Raw genomic sequence first — 26,568 nt, 5'->3', positions numbered from 1 at the left:
ACTGCAGGACTTTAATGTCATTGAGATCTAAGGCTGGTACACAGTTTATATCATTTATTGTTTTTGTTTTCTTCTAACTATAACCGCTATGCCAAAATGATTCTGTAAACATACCATGCTGATGGTCATTTATATGTTTACTTAAAATGTTTCTCAATAAAAATTATAAGTTACAAAAAAACAGAATATAACCATCTAAAGTAATGCAAGATTCAGTTGGAAAAATGAGCTGGGGGTTTCAAGACCTGCTAAGTCATAGGGTCAACTCCCCTGTCTCTGGTCCTGTAAGACTAGTAAATATAGCAACAGAAACACAGTGCAAATAGTGTTACATATACTAAAAGAATAGATGAACATCTGACTGAACTTACATTAGCAATGAGAAAGACTATCCCAGTCAGCAGAATAATGATCTCTCCCACAAGCCGCATGTTGTCCATTGTAGTTGTGTATGGGTAAGGGGGCTGTAAGACCAACAAAGTGCAGATTTATAATTTTATTTAGAAAGTTGTTTCAGTTCAGGTTGCACAGCATCAACTTCTTGTTACAACAATGTAGTAATCATGCAAAGTATAAACTCAGTCTGGTTTGGTGCCATTTGCCCTAATAAGCAAAGGTTCCTGCATGCGGATGTGACCTTCATTTTCATATGATGATTGGGGTAATAATCTTCATTTGTATATGGAAACCCAAACCCTGATGGTAATGTGAATATTTAGGGCAATGACACACAGGGCCATTCCCAATTTTTGTCACCCCTGAGATTTCTACTGAGCAGGTGGAATGTAGACCAGGAATCTGCTTCTCCATTGATTAGGATGATACTTGCCTGGACACTGCCAGTGAACTCATATATTAGATTTATTACTGCTCAGAAACACTTATTTCTGCATTTTCGAGTGATAATTACATGACCCACAAATACAAGAGCGGGGTCCTGGTGATTGCTATTCTAGTCAATGGAGGGGCAAATTACCAGTATTTTGCTGCTCCCCCTAGTTGAAAATCACTAGGAACTGTGCTACTTGCCATTGCCTTTAGGGCTGGCTCATAAACATTTAGCAGTATTTTACAGTATTTTTCAGCTGGTGGAAAAGCCTCTTATTAGTTTGAACAGTGTCAGACTGGTTGATCCAGGGCCCACCCGATCTGAACTACAAGGGACCTAATGGAGTCATGAACTCCCCCACCTCAGTAACCTGCCCCACTGTGTTCCTACTGCTGGCCTGCCCCAAAGTCATACCTTCAGCTTACTCTATAATTATTGGGTTGGGGCCCTGCAGAGCCTGAGAAGGCAGCTGTCTTGGGTGTGTGTGGCCCATAAGGCTCAGGGCTTTTTCTCCTGTTGCCGTGAAGGCCTAGTCTGACCCTGGTTTTCAAAGAAACCACATCCTTTCGGCGCTCATTTGACATTTTCTGTACTGAAATTTGCTTTTCTATTAAAATTAACGATAGGCTTTTAGCTTGTTGTATCATCAGCCCACAATTCAATAATGGTCCTTGATGGTAGTTAGCTTGAGTAGTAAAATAGTTTTTCCCATGTTTCCCTTCATTTTTCATGTTCTAAACCAGTTGAGTGGAAAACCAGAGAATGAAACCAGCACTTACCGTGCCTTCCATGGGTCGGTAATATGAAATTAATGTGAAGATGATCATGGTAATAATGTAGGCAATAAAACTGAGGTAGAAAGAAACAGCACCAAACTTCTTCCACTTTTCTTTTAATAGTTCATTTATGGGCTCCACCGCCAGCATCTCATGGCGGTTCTGCAATGGGAGCATAAACGTAATAAGTTAAAAAATGTATTTGAATAAAGCAGCTTGCCAATGGATTTGAAACGGTACAGCCTGCCAATGGATTTGAGACAAGATAGCATATAAACTTAGACTTAGTAACATGGAAACTTACAGTTTCCAGTTATAAAAATAAGGATAACAAAGCAGCATATTAAAGGAGAAGAAAAGTGTCAATCACTTGGCTTACCTGGTACCTGTAGTTTTTAAAGGACAACTAAAGTCTTAAATAGAATAATGTTAGAAATGCTGCCTTTTGTATACTGAATATAAACATGAACTTACTGCACCAGCAGCCTAATAAGACAAATTATTTATGCTTTCAAAGTTGGCGCAGGGGGCTGTCATCTTGTAACTTTGTTAGACATTTCTGCAATATCAAGACTCGCACATGCTCAGTGTGGTCTGGGCTTCAGTTGGGCGGTTAAGCTTAGGGATCGTCATAAATTATCAAAACAGCACAAGTCAAATAATATCTGCCATAGAAGCCAATACAGTAAGACTGATTAATAATCAGAATATAAAGACTGCACTGAGTCTCTGGATACAAATCTCTACAGGGAATCCAACAATGCTGCTCGAGTTCTGGGAAGTAAGGTGGGGGGGGCTCCCCCTGCCATTTGAAAGTATGATCGTTTACCTGCACAGCAGTTGGGGACCGTCCTATCCACAGCAGTAAAAGAAGGGAGAATTTCACTGCTTACAGTAAGATTTATTATAAAAACAGTAGACATTTTTTAATTAAAGTATATTGGAGATAGATTTCTTTTTCATTAAAGACAGTAAAAATGGGATTTATATCTTTGCCTTTACATCCCCTTTAAGAGGAGCACTGAATCAGGGTATGAGATAAGTGATTACAATCATTGAGGGTACCTAATATTTGGCCAAAGAAATAGCCCTTCTACTTTGCATGAAAAGGTCAGTACATGGAGTACTCTGTCTTTCTTGATACAACACTATATTAATAAGGAGCAAGTGGGGGAAAGGCACATATGCACCCTCCTCCTGCACCCTGCACCCTTCACCCATTTCTGTTTATGCACTTGTGTCTGGGGTCTCTGTGAGCTTCCCATTATAACTTTTTCTAAGCAAATATTACACACTCTAACCTCAGCTGTACTCTTATAAGCCAGTATTTCAAGCACGGAAACCTCTTCGCCATAGGTATCCAACCTAGTCAAGTCATAAAGTGAAGAATAAACAGGGCCATATGTCCAATCCCGGAACTTCCGTGAGAGATGTCGAGCTTCTTCATCTTTTATTTCAAGCTGGATTATATGTTGGAATATCTAAGAAAGATGGACAGTGTTCATGTTTTACTGCAGTACTACAAGTTTCTCAAGAAATGAGTACATAGGATACTAGTAAAATAAAAGTTCAAGCTTCAGTACATCATTAAATTCATGGTTAGTACTTAATAGGATCTTTATCATACTCATTTATAGCCTTCTTTATGTCCCACGCATAGAAACGACATGGAAATAGGAATTAATACATCAAATATGAGCTTTCTCTAGCAAAGGCTGAAACACTGCTAATTGACCTAATATTTCAGATATTCATATAGCCTTAAAAAGTGAATGACCATCTGAAAAAAACACGGTGATCCATGGTTCAAGCCTTTCTACACCTCCTGCAAAAAGCAAGTATAAGACAATGTATGTTCACAGAATCGCAGTAAGGTCATAACTGTTTAGAATTTAGTTTGTCAAGACCATCTATGTATTGTTCAGCTTATCTTCCTAAACCAACTATATGGAATTGGCTGCTGCTTTAGGTCTGTGATGGTTCTCATTCATCCAGGGCATGGTGTATCAATGTCAAATCATCTGGATTTGCTGTATTTTTTTTCTCTTGAAGTCGTTTCACTAGTCCTTCCTCCAACAGTGAAGTGAGGACCCACCTGAGAGAGAAGAGTCACATGTAGCACATGCCCTGTAGGGAGTTGCAGAGAGTTGCTACTGCCCTGAAGCCATTCATTATTGGTGATTACTAGTGATGGGCGAATCTGTCCCGTTCCGCCGAATAATTCAAGAAACAGCAGAAAATTTCGCGAAACGCATTGAAGTCAATGGGTGTCAAAATAACAATTTTTATACGCGCGACTATTTTGTCCAAATGCATTAAGTCAATGGCTTGCGAATAATTTTGAAAAACAGAAAGAGGCTGCTCTGATGTTTTTCTGGTTAGAAAAAAATGTAGAAACCTTTCTCAAATCCAGAAAAACATTAGAGCAGCCTCTTTCTTTCTCCTGACAACTTCCTTGACTACTTGGTGGTCAGACTGATCAGAAAATGACCAGCAGGTGGCGATGTTGTAACACAATTCATTTATGTTAACAGTACATGTATGCTTTAATATCTTGGAATTAAAAAAAAAATAAATAATGAATGTACATTGCAAAAGTGCTTAGAATAGCACCCTCATCAATTTTACATTCACTTATTATTAAGATTTACTTATCCTTGGCCAGCGGGAGATCAGTTTGGGGTTAGGCTTGGACCAAGTCTTTATGTGCACCCTCAATATTAAGAAGGTGAATGTATGATGTGGGATAAGGCAAAAGGTCTCTTTATCTCAAACATTCTCAGCTGTGTATATGAACTAAAGGCCTTGCTTTATGCATTTGGGAGACTGTTATCCCATGTTTTGCAACTGTATTTCATGTATGACATGTTGGGAATTGCAGTACCACAACACCTGAATAGCCACAGTTTAGACCCTGACACACTCACAAATTGCACACTTACCTCTGTTTTTCCCAGTTTGGCTGCCATCATGAGAGGTGACATTTTATCATTGTTGAGGATGTCCTCCAAGCTACGGCCATTGTACAGCTTTGCACATTTAATGACCAAAAGATCGTACATCTCAGTGACAAATTTGGTGTTTTCTGGTGTATTGTCTGCTATAGCGACCAAAGCGTGCAGAACTGTATTACCCCGTGAATCCTGATGACATAAATCTGCCTTATTATGACAATTCTGTGTTAAATAGTCCACGATATCAGTTTGGTTGGTGCAAGCGGCAAGGGAGAGGGGAAGTTCACCTAGAAAAGCAAACACAAAGATCTATGTACAGTGTAGCTGAATGAAAATCTTCCTATGTCCAGAAACATTCTCTTCTCATGTTGGTAACTGGTGCAGAACACAATATCATAAGTGTAGTACACATACTTGTTAAAGGGCATGTAAAGTCAAAAAATAAGATCCCATTTTTACTTTCTTTAATGAAAAAGAAACCTATCTCCAATATACTTTAATTAAAAAATGTGTACCATTTTTATAAGAAACCTGACTGTATGCAGTGAAATTCTCCCTTCATTTATTGCTGTGGATAGGAATTGTCAGACGGTCCCTAACTGCTCTGCAGGGAAACAATCATACTTATGAACAGCAGGGGGAGCCCCCGCCTTACTTCCCAGCCATGCAGAACTCAAGCAGCTTTGTTTATGACGATCCCTAAGCAGCCCAGACCACACTGAGCATGTGCACAGTCTTAATGTGGCCATACACGGGCCGATAAAAGCTGCAGACAGACCGAGTCGGCAGCTTATTGGCCCGTGTATGGGGCCCCCCGACGGGCTTCACCGATCGAGATCTGGCCGAAAGTTGGGCAGATCTCGATCGGATGGGACGAAAAATCCCGTCGGATCGCGGCCACATCTGTTCGTTGATGCGGTCCCGCGATCCGACCCCCGTTTCCCATGCGTTAGGATCCGATCGTTGGGCCCTAGGGCCCACGATTGGATCAGCCCGATATTGCCCACCTCAAGGTGGGCATATCGGGGAGGGATCCGCTCAATGACAACATCGTCAAACGAGCGGATCTCTCAGTGTATGGCCACCTTTAGTCTTGCAAAGATGTATAACAAAGTTACAAGATGGTGACCCCCTGTAGCCAACTTTGAAAGTATAAATCATTTGTTTGATTAGGCTTGTGGTGCAGTAAGTTCATGTTTATATTTAGTATACAAAATACAGCAATTTTAGCCTTATTCTATTTTAGACTTTACATGCCCTTTAATTAGAGGAACAGGAAATCAATTTAAAGATTTGGTTGAAGTAGAACAAAGGGCACATATGCTGGCACTCATCTGGACCACAAAGTAAAATCTAGAAGCAGCTAGCCTGTCAAGTTTATTTTGCATCTTTAATACAATTGTAAAAATAGCCTTATGCATTTTGTGCCACCTAGGGGCACTTAATCATAGGTTAACCTTGAACACAGTAGGGAGGGGTGACGCTGGGTTTTCATTTGGAGGGGTTGAACTTGATGGACTTTGTCTTTTTTCAACCCAATTTAACTATGTAACTGTATACAAACTATATCAAGAAAGAAAGGCCAATCACATTACAAGATGGAACATCCAATGATGTCCAAATGAACACATATGAAGGACAAATACCTCAAATATATGATTGTATAGAAAGGAAATTTAAATTAATATCACAATGTATTTATATTATAGACATATGCATTTGTGGCATTTAAATTAAATATTTTGCTTTATCCATAGCAGGATATTTCAGATTTCAGAAGTTAAGACCCTATGGGTGCCTGGTACCTAATAAAAGATCCACCTAATCTCTTCTTTCATTGTGTAGGAGATTCGGTGGATCTTTATTTATTTGATGTATTTGTCTTTGTATATGTGGGAGATAAGGGAGAAGACTGTGATAATAGAGAAGGTAGCAAATGCTTATGTGGATAGATGACACTTATTTACCTGAAATGTATGAATATGGTCATTAGGTAAACTTGGGTATCAATTGGGGAGAATCAATATTAATATTTCTTAAAGGGATACTGTCATGGGAAATTTTTTTTTTTCAAAATGAATCAGTTAATAGTGCTGCTCCAGCAGAATTCTGCACTGAAATCCATTTCTCAAAAGAGCATATTGTCAATTTCCCAGCTGCCCCAAGTCATATGACTTGTGCTCTGATAAACTTCAATCACTCTTTACTGCTGTACTGCAAGTTGGAGTGATATCACCCCTCCCCCCCCCAGCAGCCAAACAAAAGAACAATTGGAAGGTAACCAGATAGCAGCTCCCTAACACAAGATAACAGCTGCCTGGTAGATCTAAGAACAACACTCAATAGTAAAAACCCATGTCCCACTGAGACACATTCAGTTACATTGAGAAGGAAAAACAGCAGCCTGCCAGAAAGCATTTCTCTCCTAAAGTGCAGGCACAAGTCACATGACTGGGAGCAGCTAGGAAATTGACAAAATGTCTAGCCCCATGTCAGATTTCAAAATTGAATATAAAAAAATCTGTTTGCTCTTTTGAGAAATGGATTTCAGTGCAGAATTCTGCTGGAGAAGCACTATTAACTGATGTATATTGAAAAAAACATGTTTTCCGATGACAGTATCCCTTTAAGATGGTGTTATTATTTTATTGCAATTACTTTGTAAGTAGTGATTCGCGAAACGCATTGATGTCAATGGGTGTCAAAAAATTTTTTGTTCCAAATACATTAAGTCAATGGGTGTCTTTTCTAATGTCGACTTTTTTGTCCAAATGCATTAAAGTCAATAGGCACTTTTTCTTATGGCGCCTTTTTTTGCTGCAGCAAATTTTTGCTGCAGTTTTGTGAAATTAAATTCAGATGGCGAAATGTGGAATTTCGCCACTAATCCATCGCTGGCAAAAAAATTGCTCATCACTATTTGTAACAGCATTGAACAATGTTAACAAGCAAGAAGAGCTTACCAAAGTAGAAGTATCCTCCTTCATCCTTGGGTTGAAAGAAAAGTCCACAGGCCTGAGCATGAACATTAGCTCCCTTCTCTACCAGCAACTCAACATAATGTATACAGCGCCTCTCAATGGCTATGTGAAGAGCAGTTTGGCCTAAAATACAATAAAATTATATACTGACAAACTTAATATAACATAAAAAAACATTAAATGCATCCTATAAACTATGGTGGTTACATTCAAAACTATTGCTCAGTAACGATTTGGTGATTTGGCTACTGGGCTTCTCCGTTTCATTATAGACTACAAATAAGATTTCTTATATTCACAGAACCACTGGGCATTCTGTGATATGAATCTAAAACTAGTTTCTCATGGGCACATAAGAAAAGGCAATTCGGACAATTTTCGAGCAACATAGCCAACACCTTCTGGAATTTGTGGATCTAAGCCACTTGAAAGCCAATTGGGATTGTAAAGTTGAGAAACATTTGATATATTCATCTGATTACCATGTTAATTAACGAATGGCCCCTTTAACTTATTCAGTCATCCAGTTGTCTGCCAGACACATTCGATCAGGACTTGTATTAACCAATCTGGCGGCCAGTGTTTGAGTGTGTGTGAGTGCATGAGTGTGTGAGTGTGTGTGAGTGTGTGTGTGTGAGTGTGTGAGTGAGTGTGTGAGTGAGTGTGTGAGTGAGTGAGTGTGTGCGTGAGTGTGTGAGTGAGTGTGTGAGTGTGTGTGTGAGTGTGTGTGTGTGAGTGTGTGTGAGAGTGTGTGAGAGTGTGTGTGTGAGTGTGTGTGTGTGAGAGTGTGTGAGTGTGTGTGTGTGTGAGTGTGTGTGAGAGTGTGTGAGTGTGTGTGTGAGTGTGTTAGTGAGTGTGTGAGTGAGTGTATGAGTGTGTGTGTGAGTGTGTGAGTGAGTGTGTGTGTGTGAGTGAGTGAGTGTGTGTGTGAGTGTGTGTGTGAGTGTGTGAGTGAGTGTGTGTGTGAGTGTGTGTGTAGCCAAATTTGCTAATGATCTACCCATCAGATTGGCAGGATGAACAGGCATATCTGCCCATATTCCTGCAGCTTTACAGACTACTTGTATTATACACTGATGTTCCTTGAAGGGCAGTTGAAGGGCAATTATTCACTCATTAAGGGACATAGGATTTTGTTGCAGCTTTTGCAGTTTTTGATTCCTGCTAGGGGCCGATACAGTTGCAACTTGCAAGTAGTTAATAATAGTAATATATTTATATTGTACGTAAACTACAGCAGCATCATGTTCCCATAAACAAACACTTGGCTTCTCTAGACAGGTACCCACCATCGTAATAATCATTGAAGGGTGAGTCAATAAATTCCTGCAGATTTCCAGTTATTTCTGCAATGTCGATAAGCACTGGGATTGTGTAATTTTTGTCTTTGTTGAGATTCATTAGAGCTTTGGATAAACAAGTCTTTTTTGTCTTTTCATCTGTAAGGTAGAAAAAAAGATGAATTTGCATAATATATACAGGTACCAAAACTTAATAAAATTATATAAAGTTGTTATAATACCCTACACATGTGTCCACAGTATAGTTTAGGTTCCATATGTAGGGGGGGAAGGAGGGTACCCCAAAAAAAATGTACAATCTTTTTCAGTCTATCACCCTTTAAATAGGAAAAAACGCCAGCGTTTTTTCGAGGAACTCCTATCTACTCTATTGCACTTCGCCTGGTCTGAGGTGACGAAGGCAAGTCTGCAGCAAGAGGTAATATTCAGTAAAATAAAAAATGTCGTGAATTTGCGTAGAAACGCTCTTTCACCAGACCGAAAATTTACCTGGTGTTAGAGTGTGAATTTGCGCTAGAGTCTATCTCCTTGGTGAAATTACGCCAGCTATCGTTAGTAAATTGGCGAAGTGCCGAAATGACGACACGCTGGCGATTTTTCGCCAACGTTAGCCCTTTAGTAAATTTCCCCCTTAGTTGCCTGATGCAACTCTGTAGTTTGAGCTAATAAGATGCATGATGCATATACATGCATACCTCCCAACATTTTGGAAATAGAGAGAGGGAGAAAACTATTTGCCACACCCATTTTTGTGGCTACACCCCCTAATTACCATATTCATTTTACAAAATTTGGCATGTTATGGAAGTTTGAACGCATTCCTGTTGTTTTTATGTGTTATTTCAGCTGCATGTCACAGTTTCCCCAAGAGATGTGCTTATCTTAAAGTGTTACAATGGTTTCTTTGCTTATCTTAAATTGTTACAAAACTATCTAAGTGTACCTGCCATGTATTCTAGGCTCTCTGGCAAAAGCCAATAAAAAGCGATACTGAAATAGGTCACGTTGATAATTTTTTAGGGCTGCTTTTGTTAGTAAGTATTACTTAAAGTTACTAAACCTGACTGTTCCTTCTCAGCCTGTCGGTTACAGTTTCTAATGCTAACAGACTACTGCTGCACAATCTGGCTGCCTCCTCATAGAGAAAAATGAGGGATAACAGATGGGTAATATAAACACATAGAACACATACTTTTATGGCAAAATTATAAATAGCATGGAAAGAAAATGTTATAGATTTGATTTGGATTGATTTCTTTTGTCAGTATCTCTTTAAGTTTTAGAAACTTCTATCTTTTTCTGGCTGTTCAGTGCAGGAGATCAAAGAGAAAGTTGGAACATTTCAGTAACAATCCAAAACTGCAACTGTCAAAATCAGAACTGTCCCGCGAAAAACGGGACAGTTGGGAGGTATGTACATGTCCATGGGCAGGTTTTAGGTGGGCAAACCCCTGGATGGCAGATGAGCCTATGGAACACTGATTGCTTGAATAACTGCAACTTTGCTTGTGTGTTTTTTTTCATGTAGGCCCATCGTGGGAAATGTAGACACTTAGGGGGTTATTTACTAAACTCCGAAAGCAAAAATCATTAAAAATTCGTGATTTTTTTATAGGGATGCACCGAATCCGGTTCGGGATTCGGCCTTTTTTTTAGCAGGATTCGGCCGAATCCTTCTGCCCAGCCGATCCGAATCCGAATCCTAATTAGCATAGGCAAATTAGGGGCGGGAGGGAAATCGCATGACTTATTGTCACAAAACAAGGAAATAAAAAATGTTTTCCCCATCCCACCCCTAATTTGCATATGCAAATTAGGATTCAATTCAGTATTGCGCCGAATCTTTAGTGAAGGACTCGGGGGTTCGTCCGAATCCAAAATAGTGGATTCGGTGCATCGCTACTTTTTTTTTTTTATAAAATCTGACTTTTGAAAAATCACTAATTTTACGGAATTTATTAAATCCCAAGAATGGAAAAGTCAGAATCACAAAATCCGACATCTCAGACCTGTCGAGGTTGCATATAAGTCAATGGGAGAAGTCCCAATGATTTTTTGATGTGCGATGAGTTTCATGCAATACTCATGCAGTTTTCTGAGTTTTCAGTGGAAATCCCGAAAAAAAATCATGAAAATTGGATGAAAAATCGGTAAAAAATTGGGAAAATCAGATGAAAAATCCGAAAAAATTATGAAAATCTGATTTTTTTCTGCAAAGCAAACTTTCTGTAAAATGTAATAATAAATAAGCATAAAAAACCCGAATGGATTTGATCGGAGCTTGTAGCAGAAAATATTGAGATAAATTCGGACTTTGATAAATAACCCCCTTACTGTATATAGCACAATGTGCGAAACTTATCCTGACTAAAATCCTAGAACTATTTTTACATATTAAAACAGAATTACTATTATCGTTTACATAACAAAAATGCAATATGTGTCTCATACAGTTGCACAGGGGAGATAGAGCTGTATGTTGAGCTCCAGAGCAGTGTCTGTGAATGTGATCTTGTGCTGTCTTGGTTTCTGAATGAAGTTCTGAAAGTCAGTTGTTCCCTTCTTTTGAGTAACAAAAAAGGGTGCAGAAGATCAGAAGGCAACACGTGGCAAAGAGTAACGAGGAGGACATCTTATTCTAAGGGCAGGGGCACACGGGCAAATTCAGGGAGATTTAGTCACCTGGCGACTAATCGACTCTTCTGCGGGGGGACAATCTCCCTAAACTGCCTTCCTCCTGCTATAATGAGAAAACGCCAGTGCAATGGCACTCGTGGCACTTTCATTTCCGAAGTTGCATCACGAGGAAACTTCAGATGAGTTTGGAAATCGAAGCGCGCAAGTGCATTGGCGCAGGTGATTTTTCATTTTAGCAGTCGGAAAGGCAGGGGTAGTTTGTCGCCCCGAAGAAGAGGTGATTAAACGTCCACAAATCTGCCCGTACACTGAATAAAAATCCACAGTAGATCCAGTAGCTGATTTTACAGCAGGGCTTATGATGTCACTAATGCTAATAAGCACCAGGAGAACATGTGCTTCTGACTTGGGGGTGATTGAGAGAAGGCAAACATAGAAGAGACACTTAGGGACCCAAGATAAACAGGAGACTGCTTTCCTCAACTTGCCATCAGTGGAAACCGGCCCATTAGCTAATACATTCAAGGCAATGTGGTATGTTAAATGGTTTCGTAAAGGGTTTTGTTAAAGCGTTATTGACACTTCAAGGCATGCTGGGAGCTGTAGTGCAGCAACATCAGGTTAGTATTCTTAAAGCAATATTGCACAATAAAACCCAGCTTTCCACAAATGACAGCTGCATTAAAATGCAGTGATCCCACGTCATCTGTGTAAATCTGGCTCCATATTCTTTGTTCCTGCAGCTGGAGTTAGAAGAAATAAACCAGCCCTGAACAAATATGTCTTTACAGTGTTCTTACAGTGAAATATAATTAAGCGAAAATGACATAATAATCGCTGTATATGTGATATCTTGCACTTATAATACAGTTATCGGTCAGTAGAATTCTCATTGGTGAATGTTTTGGCATGTGTAATTGGGAAGCGGAGATGTTAATGTACAAAGCAGGTGACCCAAACTGTCAATTCTGTCTCTGACCTAGAAATTCTTCATCTGTCAGTTTCTTGTTCTCATGTAACAAGAAAGGCAGGAGTGCCTCCAGTTCTGCCGTGCAACCTCTTGAGACAATATTAAAAAGGATTTTCCTATCAAACTTTTGAACGACAGGCAGATGGCCAGGATGTGGGCTGTTAGGCCTAGAACACAAAAAGTAATGTTAAACGTTAACCTTCAAGTTAACTTTTAATATGTTGTCCAATTCTTAGCATCTTTTCAATTGGTTTTTATCTTTTCATTTTTTTTATTGTTATTGCTACTTTTTATTACTCATCTTTCTATTCAGGCCTCTCCTATTCATATTCCAGTCTCATTTTCAAATCAGTGCATGGTTGCTAGGGTAATTCTGACCCTAGCAACCAGATGGCTGAAACTGCAGACGGGAGGGAGAGCTGCTGAATAAAAAGCTAAATAATTAAAAAAACACAAATAATAAAAAATGAAAACCAATTGCACCAGTTAAACCAGTTCTCAGAATATCACTCTCTACATCATACAATAAGTGAAAAACCCTATAAAGGATAAGTAAACCTTAAAAATAAGTGAATGTAAAATTGATGAGGGTGCTATTCTAAGTTGCAAGTAAGTTGCAGGTAAAAACTTCCCTTTGTAAAATGTATAATGAAGCAATAGAATTCTTAATGAATCAGATGAAAATTAAGTGTAGGACTGGCCAGATATGGGATGACTTTGACGTAGTTGGCAGCTTAAATATATTGCAATATATGGACAAACAATCCTGTGTTGTTTAAAGGGTAAGGCATTTTTCAGTAGCAGTATGCACAAAATGTCTCTGTCTTAAATATATTGATAATGGGTTGAGTGCAGAGGACCTCTTGTAGTTGACTATATATATATATATATATATATATATATATATATATATATATATATATATATATATATATATATATATATATATATATATATATATATATCGGAAGAGAGGCGAGCACACACAGGTCTTAGCAGAAAAACAAAAAGTGTTTATTGAACAAAAAAACAGTTTTTTGTTCAATAAACACTTTTTGTTTTTCTGCTAAGACCTGTGTGTGCTCGCCTCTCTTCCGATATCCACTATTGTCTTGCTGTTAGCACCCAGGCAACAAACACCTTTATACGAGTTGTGCTGGCTTTTTCTTCCTTTATATATATATATAGATATATATATAAAACCTTGTATTCAAGAAACTGGCACTGCCATGTAAAAATTCTCAATTATTTATTCCGTTGTACCATTATCCAATGTTTCGGTCCTTGTTAGGGCCTTTCTCAAGGATGATACAAAAACACATTCAAATTCTCCAATCAGTGCTTGTTATCCAAACCTGTTAATTAAGTGATTTAACCCTTGTGACCATCTTCACATGAGTGACATAAAAATATTTTTTACCCAGATAGTGTTATCATCATGAACACTCATCGCATATACATCATAAATACCATAAATATCATAAATTAGTGCATAAAAACAATTCCAAAACATTTCGTGATATTAAACAGTGTATAAATTATGTGTACTTGTAAAATTAATTTTGTCCACAAGATATCACCGGTGTGTTTCATAAGCTCATGTTACAGTGCTCAATTAAAATCCATATGTTACAAAAGTATCCTAAAAGGAAAAACGAAACAAAATTGTAACTAATTTTCTATCCATAATTTATAAAACATTTCCTTTCACTGTAAAAACCACAGAATAACTTATTCTGTGGTTTTTACAGTGAAAGGAAATGTTTTATAAACTATGGATAAAATTTAGTTACAATTTTGTTACAGGTTTGGATAACAAGCACTGATTGGAGAATTTGAATGTGTAAAGACCGAGTCGGCAGCTTATTGGCCCGTGTATGGGGGCCCCCGACGGGCTTCCCCGATCAAGATCTGGCCGAAAGTCGTTGATGCGGTCCCGCAATCCGACTGTACGTTCACGTTCGATAGTATCCGATATTGCCCACCATCGCCAAACAAGCAGATCTCTCCGTATATGGCCACCTTTAGACTATTTAAGATTGGTCAAAATATGTTTGTATCATCCTTGAGAAAGGTACTAACAAGGACCGAAAGAGAGAGAGCGAAAACCGGGCTGTCTGGGTCAAAATTGGACAGGTGGTAACCCTAACAGTAATTGCAACTCTGATTGCAGGAAAAGGTTTTGGGGCAAGGGTAAAAAAAACACAGTTCTATTCATTCATTGGCTAATGTAACCTAGCATGTATGTGTGCCCTTGGTTTGTCTGAACACACACAAGCCAGTGGGGTGGAAGTTTAGTACTTATTACAATGGCTGTTTGTTTTATTTCTGGTTTATCCAGTCACACTGATTTTTTTTCTCATCATGGTTAAAAGGCACATTCTGTGCCAAAATAATATCTTTAGGTGAAGACCATGTAGCCTGTAGTTAAACTGATTTCTTTTCTACACATACATCACTATAATATTGCTCATATAATAATATATACTTGAAGAATCCACTAGAGAGCAAAGTAGTGAAAATAGTTTTTGGGTTTATTTGAGATGCATAGCAGCACTACATGTTTCAGACCACACAGGTCCGAGTACTGATTGTGATACCCCTTAAATCCACATGCCTCAATCAATCCTGCTTCAAATGCGTAAGACACTGTCTCATCTACCTTCTTTTTCATAGCCCAAGTGGGATTGTGATCTAAGTGTTGATAGTGCCCTGGGGGTGTTTAACTGCTGTAGGTCCTCAGACATGTAATCAACCTTATTAAAGGAACAGTAACACTAAAAAATGCTGTGTGACAAATCCACTCTAAACTGCTTCAATAACATCTCTATTGTGCATAAAGTTTATTACATTCAATGCTTTGTCCAAAAAACATATTAAATCTCAGCTTCCGGATGTACACTGTAGAATGGCGAAAGGGCAATTCTGCAGAATCCAAGGTGCGGCGCTCCACATCTCTGCCTAGACTGCTGAACCGGAAGCTACTTCTTGCTGCTGTACTGAGGATTTTACAGACCTCTGCAGGACTTACTTCTGTGCTGCAAGCAGGGAAGGAATGGCCGCAGCGTAATTTACTTCTGTGAGTGGTGCGAGTGGAGAAGGAATGATCGCAGCGGTTATTTACTGGGTCCTGTGTGTTAGATTTATGGCTGATCTGTGTGCTACCTTTACCGTTCGCAGCACTGAAGGAGCTAAAGCAAGTTTAGGAATAACCGCTGCGGACATTCCTTCTCCACTCGCAGCATTCACAGAAGTAAATTACGCTGCGGCCATTCCTTCCCTGCTTGCAGTCATTCAAATGAGAAAGTCTCCTAATGAATTTAAAAAAGTCCACCTTCCACTCAATCAGTGAACTTTTTAAATTTATTAAAAAAAAATATTTTCAGATGGACTGAAACAAAATTTGGGCTTATCTACTCTTACTATGGACTTTGTTACTACTGGACTGTTACAAGAAGTATGGAAAGACCCTTTGGTGAACTTATGATTTACATATTACATATGCAGGGGTGCTTCATCAATGAGGCGAACTGAGAATCTCGCCTCAGGCGGCATTGCCCCACTAGGTACCAGGGGCGGCAAAAATGCTGCTCTTTATACTTTAGGAGCCGCATTTCAGGTTTTCAAACTGGAAATTCAGCTCTTCTAACACAGAGAGAGCAATTATACTCTCTGTGCTAGCCTCCTGGCCGTTTCTGCCGCCCTCGTAGACCCCCTCCTGCACAAAAAAGTGAGCTCACGGGGGAGGGGGAGGGGGAGCGGCAGCAACTGCAAGCTGCCTCAGGAGGCGGAGAGAGGCCAGGATCGCCCCTGTACATATGTGCTCATCAGCGCCGGATTTCTTTGTGGGCCGCCCCTTGGCCGTGCGGTCCGAACAGGCAGCTGCGCGGTCCTAGCGCCTGCCTACACATCCCCTTCCCAGCGTGCCGGTGAAAAAACGCTGGCGCAGCTGGTGTAATTGAATAGGGACGCACACGTCCCCATAATGCGGCTGGGCGGCATGCCGCCCCTATATTTTGCCGCCCTAGGCCTGGTCCTATGCGGCCTTGCCACAAATCCGGGCCTGGTGCTCATGAATCTGATGCCATCTGTTTCTTATGGGTAGATCTGTTTATGGATAATGCCCTTGGAATTTTGATACATGGCCACTAGTAGGAGCTGGTGTTGCAGGTCACATTATGTGGTGTGGGGGATATGTGGATGTCACTACACCTTGAGAAGACATGGACATAGGGCAAGACTCACACAACACAACTCCTTTAGGGAATGCAGCTCTTTATTGTAGCATGGCAATGTCAATATCACAGGTTTAGATGGTAACCAGCCTGCATTCAGTGATTCTGCTTGAGGATGATTCCAGGGTTGAGCACTGCTATTGTTGGTTACTGGAGCATGTAGGTACAGCTGTGATGGTTCACAGCTGGGTAGTCTCTGTGGTCCTCCATGTATGTATAAAGACTAACAAATTGGAATTCTTAACAGCCAACTTTGTAAGCCAGAAAGGGAACAGCCCCTGTTGTAAATGCTGAACAGGGTTTGATTCCTTCTGCCAACCACAAAGACAGCTTCCACAAGGGCCAATCACATGATAGGCCAAGTGAGACATTGAAGGGACCAATCTGGCCATGAATTATAATGGTGCCAATCACAGCTAATACTGTTTGGCCAATGGGGTGCCATTTGGAGAGCATGCCCAGTTTAGTCTGAATGTAGGATCCAGACAGTACACAGGCTCTGGTTTGTTTGTCCTCATGGTAGGGGTCACTTACCAAGGAATGCAGGTCTGGCTATCCAACACCATTGACCCCCTTTCAGTAGCAGGATTGGGGACTCATTAACAGATTTATGGGGATTGGCAGCCTGTTGTCAGGATACAAGCTCCATTGTCTCTCTAAAGGTGCCTCACTGGCAACAACTAAAACAAAAAAATATATATATTCCACCATTTTATATATAAAAGTAGCTTATTGTGAAGATAAAATAGGTGAAAAACGTGTTTTGAATTAAGTTTTTGGTTACTTAATGAGGCTATATTAGTATTTTGAGTGAATACATGTATACATGCAAAGGGGAAGCAAAGTCTCCTTTTCGCACCAGAACACAGCCCCTTTATAGCAATAGAATGTGCTAGATTTAGCCACTAGAGGTCTCACCTATAACAGTTGTACATTATGTTTTGTGCTTCTGTACCAGCCCAAGGCAACCACAGACCTTTAGCAGTAAAGATCTGTGTCTCCAAAGATGCCCCAGTAGCTCCCCATCTTCTTTTCTGCTGATTCACTGCACATGCTCTCTGCTGCTGTCACTTACTGAGCTTAGGGACCCACTCACAATATACAGTACACATAGAATAGAAATGTCACAATATAAGGCTGATTAGTAATTAATACAGATAATTACTACATGGCAGCACCGAAACCAGTGCAATTAGCATCCCAAAAACTTTGTATCATAACTATCTTTTTGGTTTAAAGTTCATCCAGCTTTTTTGTTGAAAGTTTAATAATAGAATTATCCTGCCTTGATTTAAGATCAACATCTGTTTGGCAATTTCTGGTGGTAATTGCAACTTGGATAAAGGAACATATAAGTGCTATGCTGTTATATTATGCTGTTATATTAATAACAAATATTAAAATAACAAATGTTATATTAATAACAAATATAAAAGGAAGAAATGAGTTTTAATGAGCGGTATAAAAAAAAATCATTAAAAGTCACTACTTACAGGGTAAGGTTTTCATACTTGGTGTCCATTTCAACTAAACATTTACATTCCATCTCATAACTGGGGTCTGTATCTTCCTCATTTTCAAACACAATTGTGGGAGATGATGGCAACACATTGTTGATAGGATCAGGGACACCATTCCCTTGAAAATCATCATTTTGGATCATTTTGGAATTGAATCTGGTCCAAAGTGTTTTTCCTGGAGCATTAACATATCTGCAAGTATAGATCTACAATAAATAAAAGCTTTACAACATTTTCTAGGGGGATGGAAACCTTGTGTATTATGAGTAAGTCATCTTGGAGAAATAGATGTGATTAGGCTGCATTAGCATTGAAATACCTGGAAAGTATATTATAGCAGCACCTTGAATCAAAGATTATGTTTTGTGCTTCTGTACCAGCCCAAGGCAACCACAGCCCTTTAGCAGTAAAGATCTGTGTCTCCAAAGATGCCCCAGTAGCTCCCCATCTTCTTTTCTGCTGATTCACTGCACATGCTCTTTGCTGCTGTCCCTTACTGAGCTTAGGGACCCACTCACAATATACAGTACACATAGAATAGACAATGTCACAATATAAGGCTGATTAGTAATTAATACAGATAATTACTACATGGCAGCACAGAAACCAGTGCAATTAGCATCCCAAAAACTTTGTATCGTAACTAATCTTTTTGGTTTAAGGTTCATCCAGCTTTTTTGTTGAAAGTTTAATAATAGAATAATCCTTCCTTAATTTAAGATCAACATGTGTTTGGCAATTTCTGGTGGTAATTCCAACTTGGATAAAGAAACATGTAAATTCTATGCTGTTATATTAATAACAAATGAAAAAGTAAGAAACGAGTTTTAATGAGCGATGTAAAAAAAATCATTAAAAGTCACTACTTACTGGGTAACGTTTTCATACTTGGTGTCCATTTCAGCTAAATATTCACTGAGGCCAAATTCTGACTCATAAATGTCTGTATCTTCCTCATTTCCAAACACAATTGTGGGAGATGATGGCAACACATTGTTGATAGGATCAGGGACACCATTCCCTTGAAAATCATCATTTTGGATCATTTTGGAATTGAATCTGGTCCAAAGTTTTTTTCCTGGAGCATTAACATATCTGCAAGTATAGATCTACAATAAATAAAAGCTTTACAACATTTTGTAGGTGGGTGGAAACCTTGTGTATTATGAGTAAGTCATCTTGGAGAAATAGATGTGATTAGGCTGCATTAGCATTGAAATACCTGGAAAGTATATTATAGCAGCACCTTGAATCAAAGACGATGTGCAATAACAGTTGTACATTATGTTTTGTGCTTCTGTACCAGCCCAAGACAACCACAACCCTTTAGCAGTAAAGATCTGTGTTTCCAAAGATGCCCCAGTAGCTCCCCATCTTCTTTTCTGCTGATTCACTGCACATGCTCTGTGCTGCTGTCACTTACTGAGCTTAGGGACCCACTCACAATATACAGTACACATAGAATAGAAATGTCACAATATAAGGCTGATTAGTAATTAATACAGACAATTACTACATGGCAGGACAGAAACCAGTGCAGCTAGCATCCCAAAAACTTTGTATCGTAACTTATCTTTTTGGTTTAAAGTTCATCCAGCTTTTTTGTTGAAAGTTTAATAATAGAATTATCCTGCCTTGATTTAAGATCAACATCTGTTTGGCAATTTCTGGTGGTAATTCCAACTTGGATAAAGGAACATATAAGTGCTATGCTGTTATATTATGCTGTTATATTAATAACAAATATTAAAATAACAAATGTTATATTAATAACAAATATAAAAGTAAGAAACGAGTTTTAATGAGCGGTATAAAAAAAATCATTAAAAGTCACTACTTACTGGTTAAGGTTTTCATACTTGGTGTCCATTTCAACTAAACATTTACATTGTATCTTATAACTGGGTTTTGCACCTTCCTCATTGGCAAACACAATTGTGGGAGATGATAGCAAAACATTGTTGATAGGATCAGGGACATCATTCCCTTGGAAATCATCAGTGTCCACAAATGGATCAGAGTTTAAGAAGTCCAGAGGTCTTGCCATGTTTTACACCTGGTGCTTTTGGAGAAAAGGGGAAATATTACAAATATTATATGTGGCATTGTTTAAAGGAAACACGAGGACTTGTTTGTATTAAATATTATTAATTCACATTGTGATGATATAAAATCTAATGTTAAGCAGGAAATCATCATTGTGCTTTTTCATTCTCTACTGTATCACCTTTCCAACATGTTGTTTTCTCTCCCGAACTAAGCATATGTCTTTTTTCTCTTTCAGAACAGTGACATCTATGTAGAAGGGACAGATCTGACATACCACAAGTCTAAGGGGCAAATTCACTAAGGCGCGAAGCGCCGAACGCTAGCGTTAATTCGCTAGCGTTTGGCATTTTCGCTACTGCGCAAATTCACTAACGAACGCTGGCGTAGTTTCGCTAGTGTTACTTCGCACCCTTACGCCAGGCGAATTTTCGCTAGCGACGAAACTACGCAAATTCACTAACTTGGCGAAGCGCAATAGACTAAGTCCCAAAAAACGCTGGCGTGTTTTCTACATGATGGCTGAAAAAGATCGAAAATTTTTTGGGGCTCCCCTTCCTCCCCCCTACATTTCCTGACTCATGGCAACTTACCTAGACAGTGGGCACATGTGTAGGGCAAAATAAAATTTTTATTTGATGTTTTGAAGGTTTTCTAGGCATTTGTAGTGCTGATACGTATTCCTCCATTGAAATTTGAATTTCGCGCCGTATGTAAATGAACCATCGCTAGCGAAACTTCGCTTCGCTTGGCGAATTAACGGTAGCGCAACTTCGCAAACTTACGCTACCCCTGTGCGCAACTTCGGATTTAAGTGAATTTGCGGAGCGCTGGCGAAAATACGCCTGGCGAAGTGCGGCGAAGTGCGGCGAAGTTGCGCCTGGCGCAACTTCGCATCTTAGTGAATTTGCCCCTAAATGATTAAGTTGTGCAAAGAAGCATACTGAGCTTCTGGTAGGCACAAGGGAAATACAACTCCCAGGTAGGGCTGCTTTAAACCACCCCCTCTGCGGCAAAAATATATCAACTAAATGTTACAAAATTGTAACAGTTTAGAGTCTGCACCTGAATTACTGAGCTGCCAGAATCAAAAAACCAAAAGACATTTAAACTTTAAACTGAGATTTTGAAAAAAACGGTAAAAAATAAATAATGGAAGGTAATTGAAAAAAGTCTTTATTTCTGGGGAACAATCTGAAAACAATTGAACTGAAAAAAGTGTTTGGAAGGTGAACAATCCATTTAAGTGTGAATTATTTCTGTGTAACGTGTTTCCCAAGGTCCTGGTCTCGGCTAAGGTTTCTGCCTCTAACAACCGCCTTTCACTTCGGGAGGAGCCCTCTGCTACTCTGTGAAAGGACCAAGGCGGAAGTTCTGAACAGGCCAGGGAACTGTAACATTTACAGGAGGAACAGGGAACAGAAAGTTTAGTTGTGGAAAGCTGGGTGAGACCAACCAGACAGTGTAGTACAGGATCAGGAACCAGGAGTGTAGTCAGGATAAACAGGCCAAGGTCAAAGCCAAACAGTAACGTGGTACAAAGTCAGGATCCAGAAGAGTGATCAAACAGAAAAGGGTCAGTTCAGGCAGCGATACAGCAAGGTCAAAAACAGGCAAAGGTCAGGAACAGAAAATCAGACAAGAATCAAACCCATGAACAATCAGTAAATAGCCCTACATTGGGCAATAAGTCAGTGCAGTGTAGGGGGTTTTATAGGCAGCTTAATGGCTTACACAGATCACCTGTGGTCAGATTGGCAACAGGTGAAACAAGCCAAGCCTACTTGCAATTATATGGAAAGCAATAGGAGTGATCGAGGGCCATAGCTGTCTGCTCACATAGCACAGCAGTAATTTACACAGCAAATAAAAAAAAAACAGGTCCCTGGTTCAACTCCAAGCAGGTTATTACAGTCTGGGTTCAGAGCCGTGGGTTAGAGTTGGGTGCAGGTCAACAATTTGTCACTTATACATATCCTCAAATGTCCCTCTGGCCTATTATATAATGGGTAGACCTCCAGACACTTTATCATCACACTGAATAAATCAACATAAAAGCGTAATAAGACATTTTAATCCAGGAAAGATCCTGCTAAAGAAGAAACTAAAACAGATTTTTACTCACTATTTTGAATACAGATGTACAAATTACGTGGTTGAGCCTAGACATCATTTACTAAAGGGAAGACATTTGTATGAAAAAATTACAGTAACAAAAAAGGCACATTGCATCTGAATATAAAACAAATGGATTAAACATACACACTTTGGTAATTTTTGTTTTCAATTTGCCTTTGACATAATATATATTTTACATCTGTAAGGAAATACATTTAAAATTAGAAGAAAAGTACTTTTTTATTGTCATCTCTGCTGATTTGCATCTCTCTAACTCTGAGTTAGTCAGTGACTATAAGGGGGGCCACATGGGACATAATAACTATTCAGTGAGTTTGCAATTGATCCTCAGCATTCAGCTCAGATTCAAAAGCAACAGTTATGTACCATGTGCCCCCCCCTCAAGTCACTGATTGGTTACTGCCTGGTAACCAATCAGTGGAAAGCAAGAGAGCTGAAAAGCAGGAAGTAGTGTTCTGGCTATTATGTTACACATCCAGTCACTCCAGCCTTTATACATTATATTTTTCACTAACTAACTATATTAGAAACATTTTATATTTTGCACAGCCTATCGATTTACCCAGTTTTTATTTTGATTCTGAACAATTCCTTTAAACCCCTTTTTATTCATCTAGACTAAAAGGGCCAGGGTTAAAAGAAAATATTATAACTTGAAGCTCTATAAAAGCCTATAATTTACATGAAAAAAAAAATGTCAAAATGACAATCCAAATACCGTTGTCGCCACAAGATTAAAAGAGTACTTGTTCATTCAAGAATCTCACAGCACAAGGTATAAAACTATTACAGAACCTAGCTGTGTAGTAGTAGTAACCTTGCTAGACTTTTTTAAAAACATCTTCAATCGATGGTAAAATCTCACCGATAATCGTACCCGCTGTTTTCACAATTTTTTGCAACCTTCTGGCACCAATACACTTTTAGAGAGATTTACTTTCTTCAGACATCTTAAAGGGCACCTGTTGGGTTAAAATGTTATCCCCTACCAAAGGTGCGGGCTAATAGAGCCTGCATTCAGCTTGGGGATAACAGTAGTTTTTAAAAAAAAAAAATAAAAAAAAAACACCCGCCAGCTCTACGCTACCCGCACCGGGAGCTTCCTCCCGGTGCGAGCAGCCATGTACTGTCACTCGCATGCACATAATGAAAAACTGCCCCAAATGTCTCATTATGCACATGCGTGTGATGTCACATGTGCATTATGCGCATGCGAGTGACTGGACATGGGTGCTCGCACTGGGACTGTTATCCCTAACTGGAATGCCGGCTCTATTAGTCCGCACCTTTGGTTGGAGATAACATTTTTACCCAACAGGTGCACTTTAAGAAGAAAAGCCGTTGTTGTGCCTTACTAACCAAAACAGAGGAGTTAAGACTCCGTGTAAGAACGTCTGAAATATGGACCACTAAAAATGTAGTGTTCCTGACATTCTCTACAATGGAGCCATTTATGTAAAGTGCCTTGTGGACTGGACATGCTTTCCTAAAATCGACAATCGATTCTTTTTCCACATTAAGAGACAGATTGTTTTCAGCACACAAAATCGTCTGCTAATCAACCTCTCTGTTTTCTGCTTCATTATTTTCTCTGATAAGAACTATTACAGTTGCATCATCAGAAAATTTGATGATGTGGTTAGAATGATGTGGACGCAATCAAGTGTCATTAAAGTAAAAAACAGGGGGGACAATACCAGTGCCAGGTCAAGCCGACCAGGTGCCCTAAGCAACTCAGCCGGCAAGCCTGTTCCCCCCTTCACAAGACTAAACGCGAGCAAACCAGACCGCAACCTGCGCGCGAATGCGCATTTGCAGAGGGGAATGAGGGAAGAGCGTCTGATGGGAGGGGAGCTTCTGATGGGAGGGGAACTAAAGACGGGAGGGGAGCATCTGAGGGGAACGGAGCTACTGATGGGAGGGGAGCGTCTGATGGGAGGGGAGCGTCTGATGGGAGGGGACTACTGATGGGAGGGGAGCTACTGATGGGAGGGGAACAGAGCTACTAATGGGAGGGGAACTAAAGACGGGAGGGGAGCATCTGAGGGGAACGGAGCTACTGATGGGAGGGGAGCGTCTGATGGGAGGGGAGCGTCTGATGGGAGGGGACTACTGATGGGAGGGGAGCTACTGATGGGAGGGGAACAGAGCTACTAATGGGAGGGGAACTAAAGACAGGAGGGGAGCGTCTGATGGGAGGGGAGCTACTGATGGGAGGGGAGCTACTGATGGGAGGGGAACAGAGCTACTGATGGGAGGGGAGTGTCTGATGGGAGGGGAGCATCTGATGGGAGGGGACTGCTGATGGGATCTATGGATGGGGGGGAGCTATTGATGGGAGGGGAGCATCTGATGGGAGGGGAGCTACTGATGGGAGGGGAGTGTCTGATGGGAGGGGAGCTTCTGATCGGAGGGGAACGTCTGATGGGAGGGGACTACTGATGGGAGGGGAGCTACTGATGGGAGGGGAACGGAGCTACTAATGGGAGGGGAACTAAAGACGGGAAGGAAACGTCTGATGGGAGGGGAGCTTCTGATGGGAGGGGAGCGTCTGATGGGAGGGGAGCGTCTGATGGGAGGGGAGGGGAGCTACTGATGGGAGGGGAGCTACTGATGGGAGGGGAGCGTCTGATGGGAGGGGAGCGTCTGATGGGAGGCGTCTGATGGGAGGGGAACATCTGATGGGAGGGGAGTGTCTGATGGGAGGAGAGCTACTGACGGGAGGATAACGTCTGATGGGAGGGGAGTGTCTGATGGGAGGGGAGCAACTGATGGGAGGGGAGAGTCTGATGGGAGCGTCTGATCAGAGGGGAGCATCTGATGGTAGGGGACTACTGATGGGAGAGGAGCGTCTGATGGGAGGGGACTACTGATTGGAGGGGATCGTCTGATGGGAGGGGAGCTTCTAATGGGTGGGGAGCATCTGATGAGAGGGGACTACTGATGAGAGGGGAGCTTCTGATGGGATGGGAGCGTCTGATGGGAGGGGAGCATCTGATGGGAGCGTCTGATGGGAGTGGAGCTACTAATTGGGAGGGGAGCTTCTGATGGGAGGGGAGCTACTGATTGGGAGGGGAGCATCTGATGGGAGGGGATCGTCTTATGGGAGGGGAGCGTCTTATGGAAGGGGAGCTATTGATGGGAGCATCTGATGGGAGCTACTGATGGGAGAGGTGCTTCTGATGGGAGGGGAGCTACTGATGGGAGGAGAATGTCTGATGGAAGGGGAGCTACTGATGAGAGGGGAGCATCTGATGGGGGGGGAGCTACTGATTGGAGGGGAGCATATGATGGGAGGGGAGCATCTGATGGGAGCTACTGATGGGAGAGGAGCTTCTGATGGGAGGGGAATGTCTGATGGGAGTGGAGCAACGAATGGGAGGGGAGCTACTGAGGGGAGTTTCTGATGGGAGGGGAGCTACTGATGGGAGGGGAGCGTCGGATGAGAGCTACCGATGGGAGGGGAGCTACCGATGGGAGGGGAGCTTCTAATGTGTGGGGAGCATCTGATGGGAGGGGAACGGAGCTACTAATGGGAGGGGAACTAAAGACGGGAGGGGAGCGTCTGATGGGAGGGGAGTGTCTCATGGCAGGGGAGCTTCTGATGGGAGGGGAGCATCTGATGGGAGGGGAGCTACTGATGGGAGGGGAGCTACTGATGGGAGGGGAGCTACTGAAGGGAGGGGAGCGTCTGATTGGAGGGGAGCTTCTGATGGGAGGCGAGCATCTGATGGGAGGGGAGCTACTGATGGGAGGGGAGCTACTGATGGGAGGGGAGCTACTGATGGGAGGGGAGCGTCTGATTGGAGGGGAGCTTCTGATGGGAGGCATCTGATGGGAGGGGAACATCTGATGGGAGGGGAGTGTCTGATGGGAAGAGAGCTACTGACGGGAGGAGAACGTCTGATGGGAGGGGAGCGTCTGATGGGAGGGGAGCAACTGATGGGAGGGGAGCGTCTGATGGGAGCGTCTGATCAGAGGGGAGCATCTGATGGTAGGGGACTACTGATGGGAGAGGAGCGTCTGATGGGAGGGGACTACTGATTGGAGGGGAACGTCTGATGGGAGGGGAGCTTCTAATGGGTGGGGAGCATCTGATGGGAGGGGAGCTACCGATGGGAGGGGAACTACCGATGGGAGGGGAGCTTCTAATGTGTGGGGTGCATCTGATGGGAGGGGA

At 41.1% G+C, this 26,568-nt stretch overlaps 1 protein-coding gene across 1 annotated transcript in view; it reads right to left on the bottom strand.

Annotated features, from left to right (window-relative positions):
* trpv4l.1.L (transient receptor potential cation channel, subfamily V, member 4 like, gene 1 L homeolog) overlaps positions 1–26,568 on the bottom strand; it is a 69,966-nt gene that overhangs the window by 20,912 nt on the left and 22,486 nt on the right. The window contains exons 2-11 of the mRNA XM_018268227.2: positions 20,045–20,265; positions 19,074–19,298; positions 18,177–18,395; positions 12,458–12,615; positions 8,830–8,979; positions 7,523–7,663; positions 4,548–4,846; positions 2,907–3,086; positions 1,609–1,767; positions 372–464 (exon numbers count right to left, since the gene is read on the bottom strand). Coding sequence (XP_018123716.2) covers positions 372–464; positions 1,609–1,767; positions 2,907–3,086; positions 4,548–4,846; positions 7,523–7,663; positions 8,830–8,979; positions 12,458–12,615; positions 18,177–18,395; positions 19,074–19,298; positions 20,045–20,250 — 1,830 coding nt within the window. The 5' untranslated portion in view covers positions 20,251–20,265. The remainder of the gene's footprint in view (positions 1–371; positions 465–1,608; positions 1,768–2,906; positions 3,087–4,547; positions 4,847–7,522; positions 7,664–8,829; positions 8,980–12,457; positions 12,616–18,176; positions 18,396–19,073; positions 19,299–20,044; positions 20,266–26,568) is intronic.

This window comes from Xenopus laevis, chromosome 6L, assembly GCF_017654675.1.
Source record: "Xenopus laevis strain J_2021 chromosome 6L, Xenopus_laevis_v10.1, whole genome shotgun sequence".
NCBI lineage: Eukaryota > Metazoa > Chordata > Amphibia > Anura > Pipidae > Xenopus > Xenopus laevis.
Note: the sequence above shows the minus strand (reverse complement) of the source record. Positions and strands in the feature narration are given on the sequence as shown.